We start from the raw sequence: 19,638 nt of genomic DNA, 5'->3' as shown, positions 1-19,638 counted from the left end.
AATTCAGAATACTCTACTGAGAAATCAAAATGCTGTTGTGTTCAGTTGTGATTACCATCACTGACTGTACAAAGTTCTATTGGTGACATTTCTCCAGGCAAGGACTTTATAATTGGGGTTGTATTACTTAGGTTTGGTAATACTAATAATAGAATGGACATAATTTGCAAGAAATGCTCCCAAAAGTATCGGACTCTTGATCTTTTGTTTCAGCTTTTAATACTCACAGAAGTTCCTCTGTTTTAAAATTGGTTAAACATTTAAATGGAAATTACTAGGACTAGGAACAAAACATACTTAGGCATCAGTGTGTAGAGAAAGGGACCTTAGATAACTGAGTACCTTGGTGGTATCTTCTGCATTAAGGTTTCATTGGTTGGTGTTTCCAATGCCAGGAGTAACACATTCATTTATTTGAAACTCTCAAATAATGTGCTTTGTATAAAGTCCTGTGTGATGAAATCTGTTTCATGCAACATCACCGTATCTATAAAGTACCTGCTTTCCAGTATCATCCTGACCTGACTCTGGATATTAAATCCCCATTTCATAAGTATGTTTTGTTCAAACCACATTGTTTTTAGGCCACAGGCAAGATGGATGAGAGCCAGTTTGTAGCTGTCACCAGCACCAATGCTGCCAAAATCTTTAATCTATATCCAAGAAAAGGCCGGATTGCTGTAGGATCAGATGCTGATGTTGTTATTTGGGACCCTGATAAGGTGAAGACTATAACAGCCAAAAGCCATAAATCGGTAAGGACAACAGGAAAACCAGCAAGAAAAAGGGAATGTCTCTGTTGCTTTTCAGCTGTTCATCTAAATCATGTGAACACCAAATGTCTGGGGAACAGAGGAGTGGGGTAGCTGCCTACTCCTATTCTGAAATGGGTAAGTGTTTCAGGACACAAAAGTGTTGAAATCCTGCACTGGAAACACTGGAATCAGAAAGGATGTCTTTTCTCTCTGCATATACCCTTGCCCTATGCATTTTTTGTATGCTTGTGGCAGATCTGTAAACTGGTGTAAATCAGCAGCTTTGCAGCTGAGGTTAAAAAAGGCTACGAGGATAAATTTTAAACCAGCTCATTTTCTTTTGCTTACCTGAAAGGAACCTGATACTTTAAATTGCATGATCAAATCAACAGTTTTCTAAACCGTGAGAGATGATAAAATATTTTGATAATACACCTCTAATCAGCTTCATGGATGGGATTTTTTGCTTAATTTCAGAGCTTTGCCACATACTCCTCTGCCCTTAGGGCAGAGTACTAGTCAATGACAGTCAGGTTGATTTTGACTGTGACAGATTTTATCATATGTGTTGTCTGTCTCAAAGTTGTTACCTTATTGCTCAGTGCTTTGGTCTTTTGCACTGGGGAATTCTTCCAAAAGTTTTACTGGAAATTCAGTAATGCATTTTATATTAAAAAGGCAAGAACACTTAGAAACCTTTCAAAAGTAAATGTAGATGATCCAGTTCTTTATTTCTCTTTCTTGGGATATATCTATTTTCAAGAAAGTAATAATCAACTGCCCTGTTATTCTCATTTAGATTCAGGCTTTTCTGGTCCTTTCTGTGCTTTTTCAAACAGAAATATGTGTTCTGTCCCCTTTGAAATTCACTTACACATCACAGCAGATGCGTGGTGGGACCATGTCCTCCGGGTATCCAGCAGCTGAGTTACAATTTTCCTTCATATTAAGGCTGTCATACTTCTAGAGATTGTGGAAAAATAGAGAAGTCTTCAAAGACAAGTGAGAGAAAGCCTTGATGAAAATGAGAAATGGAAAGGGAAAGTCTGATCCGGGAAAGTCTGATCAGAAAGATCCTTTAAAATAATTTCATAATGCATTACTTTTCCTTCATACAAAACAATTTTACACATTTCTTAATGGCAGTTGTCTAAAACTGTGACAAAAATACAGGTTAAAAGTATTAATTGAAAGAGATCTGGCAGTGAGTATGTTGGTTGATTTTCAGGCCATTGAGTACAACATCTTTGAAGGAATGGAGTGCCATGGTGCCCCACTCGTGGTCATAAGCCAAGGGAAGATTGTGTTTGAAGATGGAAATCTGCACGTCAATAAGGGGATGGGTCGCTTCATCCCTCGCAAACCTTTCCCTGAATATCTTTACCAGCGCATCAAAATCAGGAATAAGGTATTGTCAAATACTGTTTAACCTTCTTTGTAGCCAAACCCCATTGGAACCACAGTAGTGCAGGTTTTTAATGTTACTGTGCAAATGTGAGTCCATATCAGATGGACTGTATATGACTTGTTCAAAAAATGTCCACAAAACTGGTTCCTCTGCAATTTTTGAACTGATAAAACTTCATTAACACCAGGAGCTTCAGTGTGTAGAGCATATAATTTTCAGCTGGGCATAATTGACTTATGTCCAGCTGTGCAGGCTTTTGAAGGGAGGTAGAATAGTGGTAGAATTCACTTTCAGTTAAAATTCAGGAAAAGATAAAGCTTTTTGTGGAGGAGGATTAAGCAGAACAAAAGCAGAATTTTAAATTACATACTGAACTGCCACACTGCAGAAAAGCAAAGCATGTAAACCAGAGATACTCATTATATTGGGCATCTGTGAACTGTTGTTAGTGCAGTTAGTGAGCCGGGTATTAGCAGCATTCATGACTCAGAAAACTTCTCTTTTGTTTAATAAAAAGCTTGGGAAATGACCAAGATTAAACTGGGTCACTTGTGGTTTTGAGTTGTTATGTCAGTGCTGCTCTGTTGAAAACCAATTGGCTGGGCACTGGTTTTGGGGTTATTTGGAAATTGCTTCTTGCCACTGAGCAAGAAAGTCACTGTGTGAACATAGATAATGAAAAAAATTGACTAAACTTCATATTTTCTTCAACCAAGCATAAATCATAGGTTGTGAGACTGGCAGTTGAAATGAAGTCTATGAGCAGATTGATAGTTCACATCTTTCATCATTTATTATGAAAAATCTGTCAAGTTGCACAAAAAAGTTCTGTGCTTCTTAGGAAAAAAGGCACAATAAAAAGCAAATGAACCTGCAAAAGTTTTGCAAAATACCAATCAGTGTTGCACTTTTTTTGTACATGATCCATATAGATGACATGGGCCTTCCCTTCAGACTCGCTATTCAAGGTTTTAGCTGCTGGGAGTGCTGTCTAAATTAGTGATGATATCATTAGAATACTGAAACCAGCACTTCAAAAACAAGTATCAGAGAGTAGTGTCTTTTGGCAGGAGTTTGCACGAAAGTAACTGGGCTGAGTAACCTTCGTCTTGCAGACAGGCCTGGGCTTTGGGAGACCTTTGATACTTTGGCCAGGTGTGCAAAGGGACAAAGGGGCTGCTGTTTTTGCTCCTGCAGCTCCCTCTGCTGCCTGCCGGGGGAAGGGAGAGCAGATCCATGACAGCATTTCTTTTCCCACAGTCAAATTTTATCCATTGGAAATATTTAGAAAAACCCAGTGATGGTTGTATCAGCCGCCATAGGAACATGTCAGTGCTTGACAGGAATATAGAAAAACCATACCAAGCAAGGACTGCAAAGCAAACTGGCACAGGTTAGCAGTACAAATTTATCCCTGGCACAGGGATGACAGTACAAATTTGTGCCTTTGTGTGTCCGTGGAAGATGGATTCATTGCTGTGACTGGCAGCTGCTCTCCTCTGAGCATTAGTTTTGGCTCAGTCTGCAAGGCAGCGGCTCCTCTGCCCCATCACTGAAAGCAAGAAAAATGCCTTGATTTCTGTGAGAGCTAGATCAAACCCCTGTGAATAGGGTCTTTCTATACAGTATTTTAATTTAATTTTTAACCTGTTGGGGAAACGGCCCTGAAACCACAGTCTTGCAGTCCTGGACTTCTGATCTTTTTGATGAGCTTTGGATTTTGCAATTCAGTGGCTTCAGGCTCTTTCTGAAAATTGGAACTGTTCTTATTATAATGTTATTTCTCAGATTTTAAGCTTTTAAGGACAGTGAAGTTATTTTGATTGTCTTTTATCATATTGCTGTACAGGGAAAAAATCTAGAGACCTTGAACTGAAATCAGAGCTCAAGTGACAGATACTTTATGGACAAATATTTTAAGATGGGTCCCATGCCACACTCTGGCTTATAATCACTTTTTAGTTGATGACAAGAAGTAGAAACATTTGAAATTTAATTCAAAAATTGCCACCACTTTTCAGTGAAGAGAATGAGATCTGTGAAGGGAAGGAGCAGGGGGAATACAGGTAGGAGAGAAATGGCTGCAGCTGGTATAAATGGGTATCAGTCATGTTACAACCCAAGTGTGATTTGGCAGCTGAAAGGAGAGAGAAGAGATGATTGTGACTGATCTTACGTAAAACAAACATCTTAGGTCAACCTTTGTCCTTTTGAATCCCATTTCTCCCAATTTATTGAGAAGAAAGCCTGATAAGCATCTCATAATTTTTATATATACAAAAATGTAGGGAGGAATCTATAATTTCCTTTATATATAAAGCAAACTGCTTTGCTTTATGTATAAAGTATAGATGTGTTTTCAATCCAGCCAGTGCAGAATAGAGCTCTGTGCTCAGTGCTCTCTACGTACAGGCAGGAGTATCATTGGGCAGCATTATTGGACCATTCAGTATGGATTTTTACTCTTCTCTTGGTCTAGGTGGGAGGACTGCAAGGAGTCTCCAGAGGAATGTATGATGGCCCTGTGTATGAAATCCCAGCTACGCCAAAATACGCAACTCCTGCACCCTCAACTAAATCCTCCCCTGCCAAAAACCAACCCCCACCAATCAGAAACCTCCATCAATCCAATTTCAGCTTATCAGGTAAGTCAGCCTGACTAACAAGAAACATTTAAAAGCTGTAAGTATGGATTATTGGTGATAAATTTCAATCGTAATTGCTTCTTGAATCAAATGTAAAAGGATTGTATATACTCATATGCATGCCTATACTTAACAAATATATATGCATATGCATACATGCTTTTATTCATTCTTTCCTTTGGAATATTTTACACATTGCCAAATATTCAAGATGTTTGCAATTTAAAATTTTTCTCTGCATCAATCTTCCATTATTACTTACCTGGCCCACTGCAATTAGCTGAGGCCCTGGTTGATGTGAGGGAAGCCCCTTGTGGTGTGTACAGCTGATGGGGCTCGGGTCTGGTGCAACCCTTCTGTCTCAGACATCTCAGATGCTCCATCACCAGAAACTGCTAGACATGGAAACCTCAGCTGTCCTTGTCCATGGTCATAAACTGTGTGCAGAAGTTGCTCATATGCAGATTGGAGTATTTCTTATCCTCTTTGCTCTTGGTGCCCACAACATTTTCCATGGTACATTAGAAACATTGGAAATCATCCTTTGGGGTTGCAGGAAATAATTCTTGTCATCTGAAGACGATTACAAGTGTGTCAAATCCTTACCCTTCAAAAGTCTACAGCCCCAGTGGTGAATACTGCTTCCACATGATGTTATGAAAGTCATTTGGATTTTCTCCCTTGTGGAGTTTGCCTCCCTGACAGATCCTGTCCTTAGAAACCAAACGAAACTTCTGGAGGAAAATCCAAGAAGAGCAAATACTTAAAAAACCCTTCTAGTGAGTTGAAGGATATTTCTGCCCATACACCTGGGGCCATGGTGAGCATATGCAGATATATATGAAGCTATAAAAAGCAAAAACAGTGATTAGAAATTTGACATCTTAGTATAATAACCAGTCAGCAGGATTTTCATAAGCATCTGAAGCGGTGGTTTCACAGTCCACTGATGAATCTGGGTACTACCAAGCCATTTAGTGGTACAAATTTGATCTAAATGATGCAATCACACATTACTGGGTTCTTGCGAAATGCAGTAGAACCAGAGACTACAGTACTTTTTAAATTACTCCACACATTTATGGCAGTCTTGCATTGCCTTTAGGAAGCTGAGTGTGATCAGGCAGTATGTAGCCTGTCAGAAAGCTTGCTGTCCCCTTAAGCTTAACCTTTCAACATTTTAAAAAACAGTTTGAAGTGGGCATGAGGTTACATCACCTCAGTGCTCCTTTCCTCACTAACATCAGATTTACTGTACTGTTGACCCATGGACTCAGTAGGGACAGATATTCTAAATCAGTGAATCAGGTTTGAAAAATCCACTGCACATACATGTTTTGGGCGTTTCTTTGCAGTTAGTGATTCTTTCTGTCAGGGTCTAATCTCGCAAAGGGAACCCAGTCTGTAGGCTGTCATGGGCTCTTCTTCAGTGGAGTACAGTTCCCCATGCAGGGTGAGCATCAGTGTGATCCTAAACATTTAATCTTACACTTCTCATTAAAGACAACTGGCTATGCACAGAAATGTGCCTGAAGGTCTCTTGAGCACTTCAGGCAGAGGTTGGCTCAAGAGAAACCAGCAGATGGTGGTCTGAGGGAAGCATAGCCAGGTAAAATGTCACTGCTGATGGTTTATTCCTTTTCACAGCTTTGTTTCTTCTTTCTCTGTTGTTGCAGGAGCTCAGATTGATGACAACAACCCACGTCGTACTGGCCACCGCATCGTGGCGCCTCCTGGTGGTCGCTCTAATATTACCAGTCTTGGCTGAAAAACGATGGACAGAAAGAGAAGGATGAAGTATCATGGGAATAATGTCCATTCCCTTCAATATCTGTGTTATTGAGCCCACAGTTTTATTTGGTACTAACGGAAATAAAAATGGAAATGTCTTTTTTTTTTTTTTTGTATAGAAGAGGTGATAATAGTGTGGTGTGTTTGCTTGGAACTACTTGCCTCACAATTGTGCTTTCATGCCATAGTCACCTTAAAGCATGGTGCTTCCATTGCCCCTTTAGTGACTACAGGTTTTAGCTTTGTCTCGTAACTGAATGATGGTTCCTTTGCACCCTTTTGCTGTATTAGAGTAGTTAATGCATGTTACTGAGTTATTTATGCAAGTTGCATTCTGTGAGTGAGTCCCTTTAGAACACGTTGCCAACAATTGACTAGACACAATGCCAAGATTAATGTCTGTATTTGAGAAACACCACCAAAAACACTTATGAAGGAAGAAAATGGCCATCTTGAAAGTAAGAAGTAGAGTAGTATAGGCAGCTGCTGTTTAATCTTTAATTTATTAGAAATCCAAGAAGCACTTCTCTCAGACACAGAAAGTCATCAGGACACGTAATGACAAATGGTCTCCGTAGCACCTGTCTGTTCCCACTCGGTACATTCCAAGTCTGTGTCCTTCTTGTTTCCATTTTAGACAGAGCCATAATTTTTACATACCAATGCCATTGCCACCCCTGCAGGGATTTCTCCACCTGGGCAGTAGTGCTCTCCTTCTGCATGAGATTTTTGGTACTTACAGATAATCCAAGTTGCTGTCGGATTTTTAAAGTTTTTTGTACAAATTTTTTCCTTTGTAATCACATGCATTTTTACTTACTCTACCGTTTCAAGATCTACTAGTTGTGGTTCAATTTCTGAATTCAAAGCTTGTGAAATAAAGGAAATTAATTGATGGGTAAGTGTCGTCTTCTGCTTTCCAGTCCTGTGACTCAGTGATTGAAAACTTAGAATGAAGAAACTCAAGAGGATTTGTCTTTTATGTTGACACCATGCCATAGAAGGAATCACTTGAGATCACAAATAATGTTAAAGACATGATTACAGATATCTCCATGTGCATACCACAGCATGATACAATCTGCCTTAATTAAACAGAGCACACAGTAAAAATGTACTTCCTAAAAACTGCATTTACTATTGACTAAAATGTGCTTACTAGTGGTATGCAGTGCTTCAGTTTGACCTAAGCTCTATTTGACTTCATACTGATTTTCTCTGCTGACTGATCCAAGACAGTGTCCAGGCATGGCATGATCAAGACATGCTGCAGGTAAGCTGAGGAGAGTGAACCTGAATTCTCTGAAGTTTTTTTACCCGTCTAATTGTGTTGCAGATGCTGTGGGAGGTGTGGGCCATGAGATTAGGCAGGTCAGCAAAACACCTCCCCCTGTGCCACTCTGCCTCTGTCTACACTACAGAGCTGCTCCAGGAGAAGTTCTACAGCAGTGTGATGCCACTGGAATGGTTCTAACAGTGATGCTTGACCACTTAGCACCCCTCCATTGCATCCACACAGCGCGAATATGTTGGCACAGACCATGTGGTGCTTGCCATGTGCCTGTCATTGTGAAGCCAGTGTGCCATCACCTCTAGCTTGCCTGGGAACAGAACCACTATGCTGGAAAACACTGTTTTGGTCAGCTTGGTCTGAAACCTGGCAGCAGAGCTGGTCTGAACAGCCAGCTTTGGCTTTGGGCTGAACAAGTGGAGAAACTGCAATTCAGTCTGCAGTGAACCAAAGTGGTTGCTCCCTAAAAAAACAAACCTTCTCATGAACAGTCCATTCTGCTAAGAATTCATGTCTCCTATTGCCTGGACAGTACTCTTCATACCCAGGTCTGCTTTGGTGGTTCAGATATTTTATATGATAAAGATTAAAACAAATTGCTTATTTGGTTGTTCAGATTTTTTATAGGAAGTAAATTAATGCTAGCAGAGAAGCCTAAAGACAACCTGCCCTGGAATAACCTACAACCTAGCAGGTAAGGCAGTCCTGAAATGCCAAGTCTTCATCTGCACTGTCCTATTCCAACCCATTTGCTGTGAGTGTTGACAGCCAGCAACAGTCCTGGTGCTGTAACCCTGCCAATAGAAATACAGCTGTTTTGTGAAGTTGTGCAGCAAATTTGACATAGTGTGAAAATTTTGAACCTGCTCATTAAAATTTTCTTAGTGCTTTCCTTGCATGCTTTGTGCAAGTAGCGATGGTTGCTCACCTCCAAATAAAACTCCTGCTCAATGCATGAGGCTTGTCACATGTGAGGTGGCAGAAATGATCACTGTGTTTCTGGTGTTGAGATTCCACTTTTCCTACACATTTAACAGCCTCCTAAACCAGAGAACCCTTTGCCAACAAGCTACTTGAGGATCCACTGTTAACAGGAATTTATTTTTTCACAGTGAAGTGCCTGTGAATAAATACATGTGTGGGTGTTTGAGAGGCATTTCATGGTTCAGTGCTGCTGTGTGAACAAGATTCTGCTTGTCAGGTCAATGACTATCCTATGATTTCTCCAAGGAGAAATACTTTGTGCCCATGAGGTTCGTAAGCTCTGCATCCTGGCCACTGCTGCCATGGCACTGCTGAGGGGCAGCCTGCAGGACCCTGTGGGTCTTGTGCTGTGCCCGAGTCTCTGCTTTGAACATGCAGTTCATGAGTATGATTCAAGCAGCAACTGGAGCACAGCCACCCTACTTGGATGGTACATGGAATGTGCTGTTGCTCATGGAGGGTTAAGCAAAGTAAATGGTGCTTCTCTTGCCACCTGAAGGCCTATTTCATAGCAATGCCCCTGCCCCCTACATCACTAACCTTCCTAAAAAAACCCTAACATTAAAGAAGATGTGGATTAGCTGGTGATCCAAGTGCATCCTGCAGAATAGGAAACTCAAGTTTGCTCCTTTGTAGGAGCACCAAGCTGGGAGATGTTCAGTTTGTGAACCTGAGGGAGGGGAACTGCTTGGCTACAGCTGGAAGCAGAGCAGAGCTTCCATGCTTTCTGAATTATCAAGCTTCTAAAATTTGCAGCAGGTTATGACCTCTTAACATCTGATGTAGCCAGTGTAAAACTGGCTCTTCCCTGTTGTTATTTGTAGACCATTAGTCTGTAAAAATTAGTCCCTACAACCAGCTTCAGGACTATTTGTCAATCAAGTGATGTGGAAGAGAAGGCTGTATCCATGGATTTTTTCCCGAATGGTATTTTGGACCAGTTTGTCTTGTGTTAGTTTGTCTGCTACCAGAGCAAGGCAGTTAAATGTTTGAATTCTAGTGTTTGTAGCAAAGCCTGTTAATTATGATGCCAAAACTGTACCAAAACTGACAGCTGTCCTAGCCTTTAAATGTGTGTCTTGGCAATAGAGTGGTCTTGGTCCTCAAGAACTAGAATCTCAGACTGGACCAGGTCAGATGACCATCTACTCTGGGTTTTAGTAACCAACAACACAAGCTTGAAGGAGGCCAGAAGAGCAAACAAGTAATGCTGATGTTCCTCTGAGTGTTTATTTCAGCTGCTTTGTAATTGAAAAGCAACAGCCTCTTTGTAACTCTCAGTGAATTTTTCTGCCATGAATTTGCCAAAGTGATTTTAAACCCAAGTAGGATCTTGGCCTTTATGGCTTCCCAGAGTAAGGAATTGCACAACTTAATGCATGATGACAAAGTGTTGATCTAGTCATCTTGGCACCAACTATTGCTTGCCATTTAGACCTAGCATGGTTCCCACAGACCTCCTGTGGCAACAGCCTTGCAGACCCAAGGACATGGCAAGAAGAATTTGTTGTATTGTTTTCCAGGATTTCATCTTCCTGTCATGAACACTTGTCCAAGGAAAACCCTCTAGTGTACAAAATATCTACTCAGGTATCTGCCTATCAGTGCATGTAAATATACACTGGCATTAGCAAGTGTAGCTGTTACATTTAAAAAGAACCCCTAAAATTAGAAATATTGCAAATCTGCATGATAGCGACAACTTCATAATTAGAATATCAATCTGCAATAGCAACTATTTAATTCAGATTGTATCTTAATCCTGTGTAATTTTCACGGAGTCCTAGGTATAAAAAATGTGTATTTTTCTTCCAGGCTCAATAGAACACTGGATTCTGCCTTTTTTTTTTTCTTCCATTCAGGAAGTGTCCATGAATTCAGCGTTTTCATCTGAATTTTCACCTCCCTTAAAAATTCAGAGATGTCTGGATGCACCATGCTCTGGTTCCTAATTTCCTTTCTTCTGTACTTACTACTGTTAGTCATTGTTCGTCTGCTGTTAGTAAAAAAATTAAATCTCAGTCATCTAAACAAACAGATTTTAGGATAGCTGTTCATTATGGTTGTGCTAAAGTTCGCACAAACTTTCCAAATAAATTTCAGTGATGGCAGGGAGGGTTTTGGGAGAGGGGTGCATGGGAGATGGAAAAATGTTACCCTCCATGTTCAAGAACAGGATAGAACATTTTCCCCTAAATTTCTGCAGCAAATGGTTTTGATATGTATCTGTAAAACATGATCAAAACTCCATGTTACCCTTTCCAGAATAAAATAGAGGGCTTTATAGATTTGTATTATAAAGTGTTTTGAGCTGTGACTGGTGCCTAGGTGACCCCTGCTCCCTGATCTGACATGCACTCTCTTGGAGCCTGCTCTCATCTGGCAAAACTCCTTAGCACTTTATCTCTCAAGACTCTGTAGGCACAATCCCTGTCCTGTGGGAAATTTTAACCATCCCTTAAAATACAGGAAAGATACATAGGAAAGAAGACCCAAACATTTCAGTAACACATCAGCTGAAAGCAATACTAGACTCATGGAAAGATTTAGATTGGAAGACATATCATCTTAAGCCCAGTCTCCTACTACAGCAGGGTTAACTTCAAAGGTAGGTTGACCAGGATGCTGTCCAGCTGACAGTTGTAGTTTCCAAGCATAGGTGTTTTGCACTCTCTCTTAATTACCTGTTCGAGCAATTCATCCATTTCATGGCAGAGAATATTCTCTTCCTGGTGAGTAACTGGAGTGTCTGTGCTGAAACTTGTGACTATTGCAATAAGCCGTGCCCATTTGGCTGGTGATAAAGTATTTCACAGCATCAGGAAAAATCTCAGTCCTGTGTTGGCTCAGAAATAAGCAGTCACATGGATTTAAACTAAACTGAGGGGCCAGAGGTAAAAAGCCCACTCTGTAATGAGTATGTCAGGAGATGGGAGGGAGATCTTCAGCATCAGGATACAGATACTGATGGTTACTGTGGTTAAAGTTGAATAACATAACTCCAGTGGAGGTTTAGATTGGAAACATTTCTCCACCAAAAGGGTTGCCAAGCATTGGGACAGACTGCCAAAAGAATTGGTTGGGTCACCATCCCACCCCTGGAGGTATTTAAAAGATGTGGAGGTGTGGCACTTAGGGACATGGTTTAGTGGTGGACTTGACAGTGCTGGGTTTATGATTGGACTTAATCTTACAGGGCTTTTCCAACCTAAATGATTCTATGATTCCATAACCTAAGAGAAGTTCAACAGCCCTTCACGGCAGAGCAACTGTTCTGAGCTTTGTTTGGCATTTGCTACACTTGTTTCTTGGTCCAGTTAAACTCTGTCTTGTTCAGTATGTGCATTGCTGACAGGCAGTGCATGAAATTTGCACAGGACATTAAACAGGAACTTGGTGCTGAAGGAACTCAAGGAATCTGAGAAGTCAGTGACAGGAGCAAGAGTAGCAGGGGTTTTGCCAGGAAATTGCTAATGTCGCTGTGGGAGAAGAGAAGTCTGTGGAAACTCCATCCCGGGAAAGGCGGGCAAATGGAAGGCTGGGAAGTGCTCGCACCCACTGGGGGGACTCGCAGAGGTCCTGCCGAGCACTGGGCTCCTCCTGGGCTCCTTCCCGGGGCTCCCTCCCCGCCACCTCCAAGAGCGAGGGGATGGAAACCTCGCGAGCTGCCCAGCAGAGGGCACTGCTGCACCGCTTTTGGGATAATCCAAACCATTCCTCTTTTCCAATGGAGAGAAAAAGCCATGTCAGCCCTGCCTAGCAAAGGAGAGCACCCGGGAGACCCCAACCGGGTGATGAGACCCGCTCGGCTGATGATGCTGCACCCAAACTGTAACGGGAGCCGCTGCCGTGCTGTGTGGTTTAAAGGATCTTCGGCTCTAATGGTAAAAGCTTCCTTAATGCCATCTGCACAGAGCAGGGGAAAAAAAGGCAGAATGAGCAGCAAATCAAATATCCAAGTCAGGAATGCAGAGCAATCACAGAGCTCAGCTACCAAAATACCAGAATCGAATGCCTGAGGTAGTACAATTTAGAAATTCATTTTTTAAATGGTTGGGGTGAAAATTAACACTCCTGGTAAACTCATTTGTGTAGCAGCACGTTTGTCTGAGACAAACTGCGTAACTCATGTAGTATTTTCCATCCTGCACCAAAGAACAGCCTTTTCATTAGCAAAATACCATGTTTATTTTTTAAAAGGCAGAAAACTTCCATTTCATGAAAGCTATAAGGTTGCTTAAGTGGGGCAATTAATTATCCAATACAGGTGCTCTGTACAGCCAGCAAGAACTGGCTGCTTTGCATAACAAGAATTCCCACAGGAAATGTAATGACCATAACAAAGTGTATCGAAAACAAAAGGGTGCACTTAAGGAAGAAGACTAGAAACTGAAGTATAAAAAAGTGAAAGAGTAAACTGCTTCTGTCTCATTTTTTCTAAAAGTAGTAATTTGAAATCTGAGACAAAGGCAGAGAAATATATATATATATAAATATTTGTACAGACTTTTAAAAGCATACATAGCCCTGGAGGAACTAGAATGTAACAAAAGGGAGACCAAATGTCATCTTTTGATGTACCAATACCATCTGAAGTCTGTTTACATATTATTTGCATTTTTATCTATTTTTGTTAAGTCAAAGCAGCAATCACAAAATAGTAAGACTTGATCCACCACATTTAGGGCTCAAAAGCAAGTGGTACATTCCTGTTGTGATGAAACCTTACTGAGATACATCGACCTGGGCCACCAGCCTGGTGTGGATCTGTTCTCCTGTAACTGCAGTTTCCTCATGTGTATTCCAAATCTGAAACTATCTCCCCTCCACATTTCCCAGGCATACCTCAAAGCACTTAGATTAAGGACTTCCTTGTTCCTCCTTACCAAAACCAAGAGAAAAGCTTTATTAGCAGCTAAAGGAAGTTGGGATTGATTCTTGGTCTGTAGCAAAAAAAGATTTTTCAGTTATTATTGATTTTCTTCATTGTTCTTCAGCAAAGAAGCTCAGTAAGTATCTACAGGGGCTGAGATTCCCCAGAAGAACGCTTTGGTACAGTGTGTTCAGACAGCTCGCATAAAGGCTTTTACTACCTGCTGCCCTTTTTTTTTAACATATTTGAGTTTTTCCTTGGTTCAGCCTCCACTTCATGTGGACTCTGTAACATCTCTCTGAAAGAAATATATAAGAAAAATAAAACACAATTGTAGACAGATTTTAAAATACTATAATTCTCTCTTAAACTAAACTGTTTTGTTAAAAGAAAGGCACTTGCTATATAACTTCTGCACTCCCTGGTTTCAGCTGCCTCTGTTGAGGTGCCAAAACAAAGTTGCAAAAAGATAAACGTTCCTTTGTTGTGTCCCTGTTCCCTACACATGTACCCCTTGTTGGCTGTGGGAAAGGAGTGTGTGAAAAGGGTTGATGCCATCAGGGAAAGGAGCCATCTCCTTAAGTCAGCCCCAGGCTGAGGTCACTCAGGGGATAAATACTTTTCCCCAAAGGCCTGTGGTTCCTGAGAACCAACTGTTTGCTTTGCCTGTCAGCAGGATTTTCTCTGCTCAATATATCAAGCCCCAGTGACCAGCTGGCTGGTTTGATCTGCCTGTAGTAATCAGCTGGCATCTTTCGGGTTTGCAGCCATTTCTTCTCCTCTAGTTAGTACCCCAGCACAAGCCAACTGAAACATCTATCAAGAAAATCATTGTTAGAGCTACTACCCTCATCAGCCAAAGGCTGGCGCTTGCCTTTGTTCCTGAAATAAAGGTGGAAGTTGAAAGCCCAAATACCACAGACCATATTTTGGTTGCTACAAGTCAGCCAAGCTCCACTGAATTCACTTGTTTCTGCTGATTTATACTGTCTGTGACTCAGGTTTAAAAAACGTAATTAAAGGAAGCAGTATTTCTCATTTCTCTACCTATAATCAAAGTTATTTATAAAATATACATAGAAGCAAACACAAATTAATTTCCTAACTTTAAAAGAAAAATAGATCAAGTACATGTGACAAGTAACAATTATGGAAGAAGCTTAGCTAATGTAGGCATTATATTTTGGGTTTGATTGACATGCCTGCTCATGAAGTAGATTTTTGTAGCTTTTTATAAAATAAAGTAGCTTTTTACAAATTGTTTTTCACATACCATATTTCTAGCTCCTACTTTACCTGCATGAGCCAGAAGTCAGTCCATGGGGCTCTTGAATATTTTCATGAAAATCATCTTTTTCTGCTGATTCAGGTGAGTGGAAAGTCTGTCTTTTGGAGTTTGTTTTTTTCCCTGAATTGCCAAATGCATGTGGATTAAAAAAAAAGAATCACATATAGTAGAGCTTTTTTGGTTTTGATTAACCTAAAGCAAAACAATACACTCTAACACTTCATGCATACATGTTAGTATTCCAAGGAAACCACTCCACTTTACATTAGACTAGCATACTGCTTTTTCACCACTGGTTAGTTCTCACACAGCAGACTGAACTTTCACACTTGCTGAACACTGAAGTAAAGCTTCCATGTGGTGCCACAGTTGAAAGCCCTATCATGTATTTTCTCAGCAAGTAATTGAAAATGGCTTTTTATTACCAGTAAACTGAAGAAAAGCTAGTTCATAATTTTGAGTGATTTGAATCAGAACAATCTGGTGTTAAAAATTCACTGCCTTTAGGACCCTGAACTGAGTCTCTACACGTGTCCCTGGGGTCATGTGCCTACCACGGTTCTGCATGCTTGAGAAACAACCAGCCTGGGGGGAGAGACTTCAAAACTGTGCAGGTGAGTGAGCTGTTTTCCCCTTTCAGGCTCCCATCTCGCCTCTCAGCATCTTTAGAATGTAATGCCAAATGCTTCATGCTGATAATGACAGCAAGATTGCATGGCTCAAAGGATGACACTTTGTATGCTCCACCCAAAATGTGGATGGGGAAACACAACTGCTATTCTGACAATTTGTCCCTAAGTATCTCTTGAAGAATGAATTAATCTGTTAAAACTACAGTAAATTCATATAAATATTTCAAGTTTCCCGATTCAGCAAGATTTTGGTTTTGAGCATATGTGTGGGAAGGCAATTCTTCCATTCCACCAGGAGAATGACAGCTGGGTGACAGCTCTGTTGTTCTCCCAAAGACCTAGTGATTGAGATGAACAGAGTAATTTGTAGAGGACATGATAAAGACATGAAAAATAATTTTGGTTTGAGCAGGGCAAAGCCTCGCCTCTGTGGAACAATGTGATCTAGTGTCCAAAGCCTGTTCTGGAGTTACAACAGAAGGTGACACTTATTTGTGGCTGTGCTGCTGGCACACTGGTGACCTTCAAAGGCTGCCTTACTTTTGTACATGCCAGTTAGGGAAATGGCACTGATGAACAATCTCTCCTGAAACTCCAATATGTTATATTGCAAAATCTGCACTGATTGAGGAATTATGCGGGTTTTTTAAACAATTCAGGATTGTATCAACCTGCTGGCTTGCTCCTTTTGGAAGTCTTCTTCTTCACAGTCACTGGAACTCTGGTCAGCACAGCCAACTCGCTCATGAAGTCCTGCTCTGCTTCCTGCACCCAAGGATAAACCAGCAGTCAGTTAACACAACACAGCTCAGTTGTGGATTATGTTATGCTACATGTGGCATTAAAAAACAGGCATGTGTCACTGCAAACACAGAAAACAATATGGTCAGTCAGTTCCCACAAGATGGTGGTGAATCTTAGCCCTGATTTCAACTAGGCCAGCAAAGAGGCCTCACAACCTATCCCATGTTTTGCCATTGACTGCTTCAGATCCATGCACCATTTTACTCTGATTTACCCTTAGCTGATTCTCCAGCTCAGTTTCCAGGTGATGCAAGCTCAGCAGCTTCTGCTTTAGAGACTCCAGACGAATTTGCTGCTGCAGTTCAAACTGAGACAAAACCTTCTTTTGCTGCAGCAATATTCTGGTCAAGAGAAATGTAAAAATACAGATGTTGTTCAGTTCAAGGGAGGAATACAATCCTGACAAAGTCTATTCAGAAGATTTTATAAAGAGAAAGGCTCTTTAACAATATTGATCCAGACAGATCCTGCTGGGACAGAAAATTTTGTGGTAGATTTTTAGACAGATGTACTTACTTTAATCACCTGCCTTGGCTGTCCATAGGATACAAACTCCTTTTGGAGGTAAGAATTGCAGCAGGAGTTTGGGTTGTCCATGCCTGGACTTTGGGAGCTGGAGTTCAGCTCTAAAACTGAAATCTGCTTTCAAAACCATTATGTGTTTCTAAAATCATCTTTACTGTTTGCTTGCCAAAGAGACAAGCTGTTAGAAGATCAGGTGTGAGGATAAGGGATTAAGAATCAGACATTTCATCCAGGGCTCTTCACTACCAGACTGTGACTTAGCCAGAAACATGATAATTCAAAATTTGGCAATTGAGAGTATTGACAACTATATTCTTTGCTTGACTTACTTTTCTGGTTAAGGATTATTACTAATACAGTACAACCTGAATGGCTGAAACTTTGCTGCATCTGTATTTCTTCTGGTTTATTTTGCCTGATCTACCTGAGAGCAATGCTGTCAATCATCCATTACATTCCTCAGGGAAGGAAGTAACACAAATTGTTTCTGACATCTCCACGTAATGAAGTTGCTGTTGTAATGGTCACTGCCTACAGAGGTTAGCTTTCAAAATTTACTTTTTGAACTCACACTCATAATGTTGCACCAAGGGCAGAAAGAAAGAAAGCAGTAAAATAATGTAGAGTTTAATGGGAGTTAGACAAATGAATGGAAATTTTGTCATTAACTTAAAAAGGACTGGGATTTGACCATAAAAGAAATCATAATGAAAATAGGAAAGTGGGTTTGATTACTGATGGGTATGAGACCAGTTTAGGAGCTGAATAATTACATTCTTCATTACCCTATTTCTGCTTGTATGAAGGCCAATTTCATTGTATTTTGTTTTGAGATACTAGAATTGATCATGGGAGAAAAAATCTGAGACAACAGCTAGAAGCAAATTTGAGTCAGAATAAATGAAAAATTTGATAATGAATAACTAACAGACCTTTTATGAAGTCCTTTATATAAATCCATTTCTATACTAATTCAAACAAGGATGAAAAAAAGTGGGCAAAAACTTCTTTCAATCTAGAAGCAACAATGCCTGAAAAAAAAATTAACCCCTTTACAAAACTGCAGATGCTCTGTTGTTCTGGATAATAAACCAAGACTAAAGACAAAAATGTTTACAAAAATGTATCATGTGCATGCCAAGCCATACAGCTTTTTATGACAAGTTATTCCTTTGCAATTGCAGTGCTTTTTGTCTGGACTTTATATTTTATAAAATCAGTATTTACCTAAATTTTATTTTTATTTAATTAAAATTTGAAGGATTGTACTCTAAATTTAGTGCTAGTAATCTTGATTGTCAATGGCATTCACTGAAATCTTACCATTTTGAGTATTTTTTGTGCTTTAAACATTTTCTCTTCATTATGGTGTATGTTTCCTCCACAGCAAACTAACAAACACTTTTGATGTTTGAAGTAGAAAGGACAGCACTGGTTCCCATCCTACATTTATGTTAAATTTCTTTTAAAATTTGGCTTATGTTTTGGCATTGTTTTTCATTCCCTCTTTTCAAACTAAGTACAGTTCTTCAATCTGTAACTAATGACCATCAAAAAGTTTATTTAATAAGAATGTAAATGCCTGAGATCAAAGGGCAGATGTAATTTGGCAACAGATACTTCTTTTCCATCAAAGACAAATACAAAATTCAAACTCAAGACATTTATTCAGCTAGACATTTATATAGATCTGCAATCACTCATATTTAAACACAGTCAGCCATGCTGCTGCCTACCCTTACCTTTGATGGACCATGGATGACACATTCAGGAGGCCTTTGGTGTGTGTTTCTTTCAATGCCAGTTCATTCTCTTCTTTCTTCTTAAGTCTGATCCCTTCGTTTCTTTCTGTTGAAATAATATTTTGGAAAATCTTCTGATCAAAATCACAAATTGACTTGTGGCAACCTTCAGCAAAAAAAAAAAATCCTGGTTCTAGGTAGTCTTTCCAAAGTTACTGTTCCTTAGGGGATATCAAGTACTTCTTACACACTGTTGCTCTGCCACTGTAATCTGTTGCACTGACAATAATTTGTGCAGCCTTTAGATGAGATGGTAACGTCACTGAACTCCTATTCTACCGAATTCTCCCACTAGACTAACTGATTAATATGGAATTCAAAGCAGAAGTTTTATAAAAAGACCTTGATTTATTAAGCAAGAACTGCAATACCTAAACAAAATGTGCAATATAAAGAAAACCTCCACTCAGAGGCTACTTAGTCCTGGGAATGCTTAGCTTCATAAAACATCCCCTCAACTGACATCAGAGTATTCTGGGTGCTTTTGCATATGCTCATACTCTGTGATTAAGTTAGTGCTTCTCTGCTGACCAGGCTTCTGACTCTTGCCCCTGAAGTCCTGCCTGGCAGCAGAGCTCAGATCACATCTGACAGACAGGATCTTCCACCACTGCTTAAATAAAAGAGAAGGAGGGAGATGCATGGATTCGTAACAGATCAGGGTACATAACCTTCATTTGGGGAGTATCCAACCTTTTCTGAATGCTCAGAGAGGCTGACAGGCACCATCAGGGAGCAATGACTTTAGGCTGGGCTGCACTGGCTGTGTGAGGGGAGGTGCTCTCCACCTTTTTTTTCTGTGGCTGTGCCAGACAGACTAAATTCACATTTACTAGATCC

The 19,638-nt window shown here is 40.2% G+C and overlaps 2 protein-coding genes across 3 annotated transcripts in view; one reads left to right on the top strand and one right to left on the bottom strand.

Annotated features, from left to right (window-relative positions):
- CRMP1 (collapsin response mediator protein 1) overlaps positions 1-7,501 on the top strand; it is a 49,951-nt gene extending 42,450 nt beyond the window's left edge. For both annotated transcript variants that reach the window (XM_071556818.1, XM_071556819.1), the window contains exons 11-14: positions 585-755; positions 1,984-2,163; positions 4,643-4,808; positions 6,485-7,501. In XM_071556818.1, the coding sequence (XP_071412919.1) occupies positions 585-755; positions 1,984-2,163; positions 4,643-4,808; positions 6,485-6,576 (609 nt within the window). In that variant the 3' untranslated portion in view covers positions 6,577-7,501. The remainder of the gene's footprint in view (positions 1-584; positions 756-1,983; positions 2,164-4,642; positions 4,809-6,484) is intronic.
- A 5,484-nt stretch (positions 7,502-12,985) lies between these two features.
- EVC (EvC ciliary complex subunit 1) overlaps positions 12,986-19,638 on the bottom strand; it is a 51,990-nt gene continuing 45,337 nt past the window's right edge. Inside the window, exons 17-21 of the mRNA XM_071556816.1 lie at positions 18,739-18,844; positions 16,686-16,812; positions 16,339-16,432; positions 15,044-15,155; positions 12,986-14,045 (exon numbers count right to left, since the gene is read on the bottom strand). Coding sequence (XP_071412917.1) covers positions 13,964-14,045; positions 15,044-15,155; positions 16,339-16,432; positions 16,686-16,812; positions 18,739-18,844 — 521 coding nt within the window. The 3' untranslated portion in view covers positions 12,986-13,963. The remainder of the gene's footprint in view (positions 14,046-15,043; positions 15,156-16,338; positions 16,433-16,685; positions 16,813-18,738; positions 18,845-19,638) is intronic.

This window comes from Pithys albifrons, chromosome 5 (assembly GCF_047495875.1).
Source record: "Pithys albifrons albifrons isolate INPA30051 chromosome 5, PitAlb_v1, whole genome shotgun sequence".
In the NCBI taxonomy this organism is placed as follows: Eukaryota; Metazoa; Chordata; class Aves; order Passeriformes; family Thamnophilidae; genus Pithys; species Pithys albifrons.
Note: the sequence above shows the minus strand (reverse complement) of the source record. Positions and strands in the feature narration are given on the sequence as shown.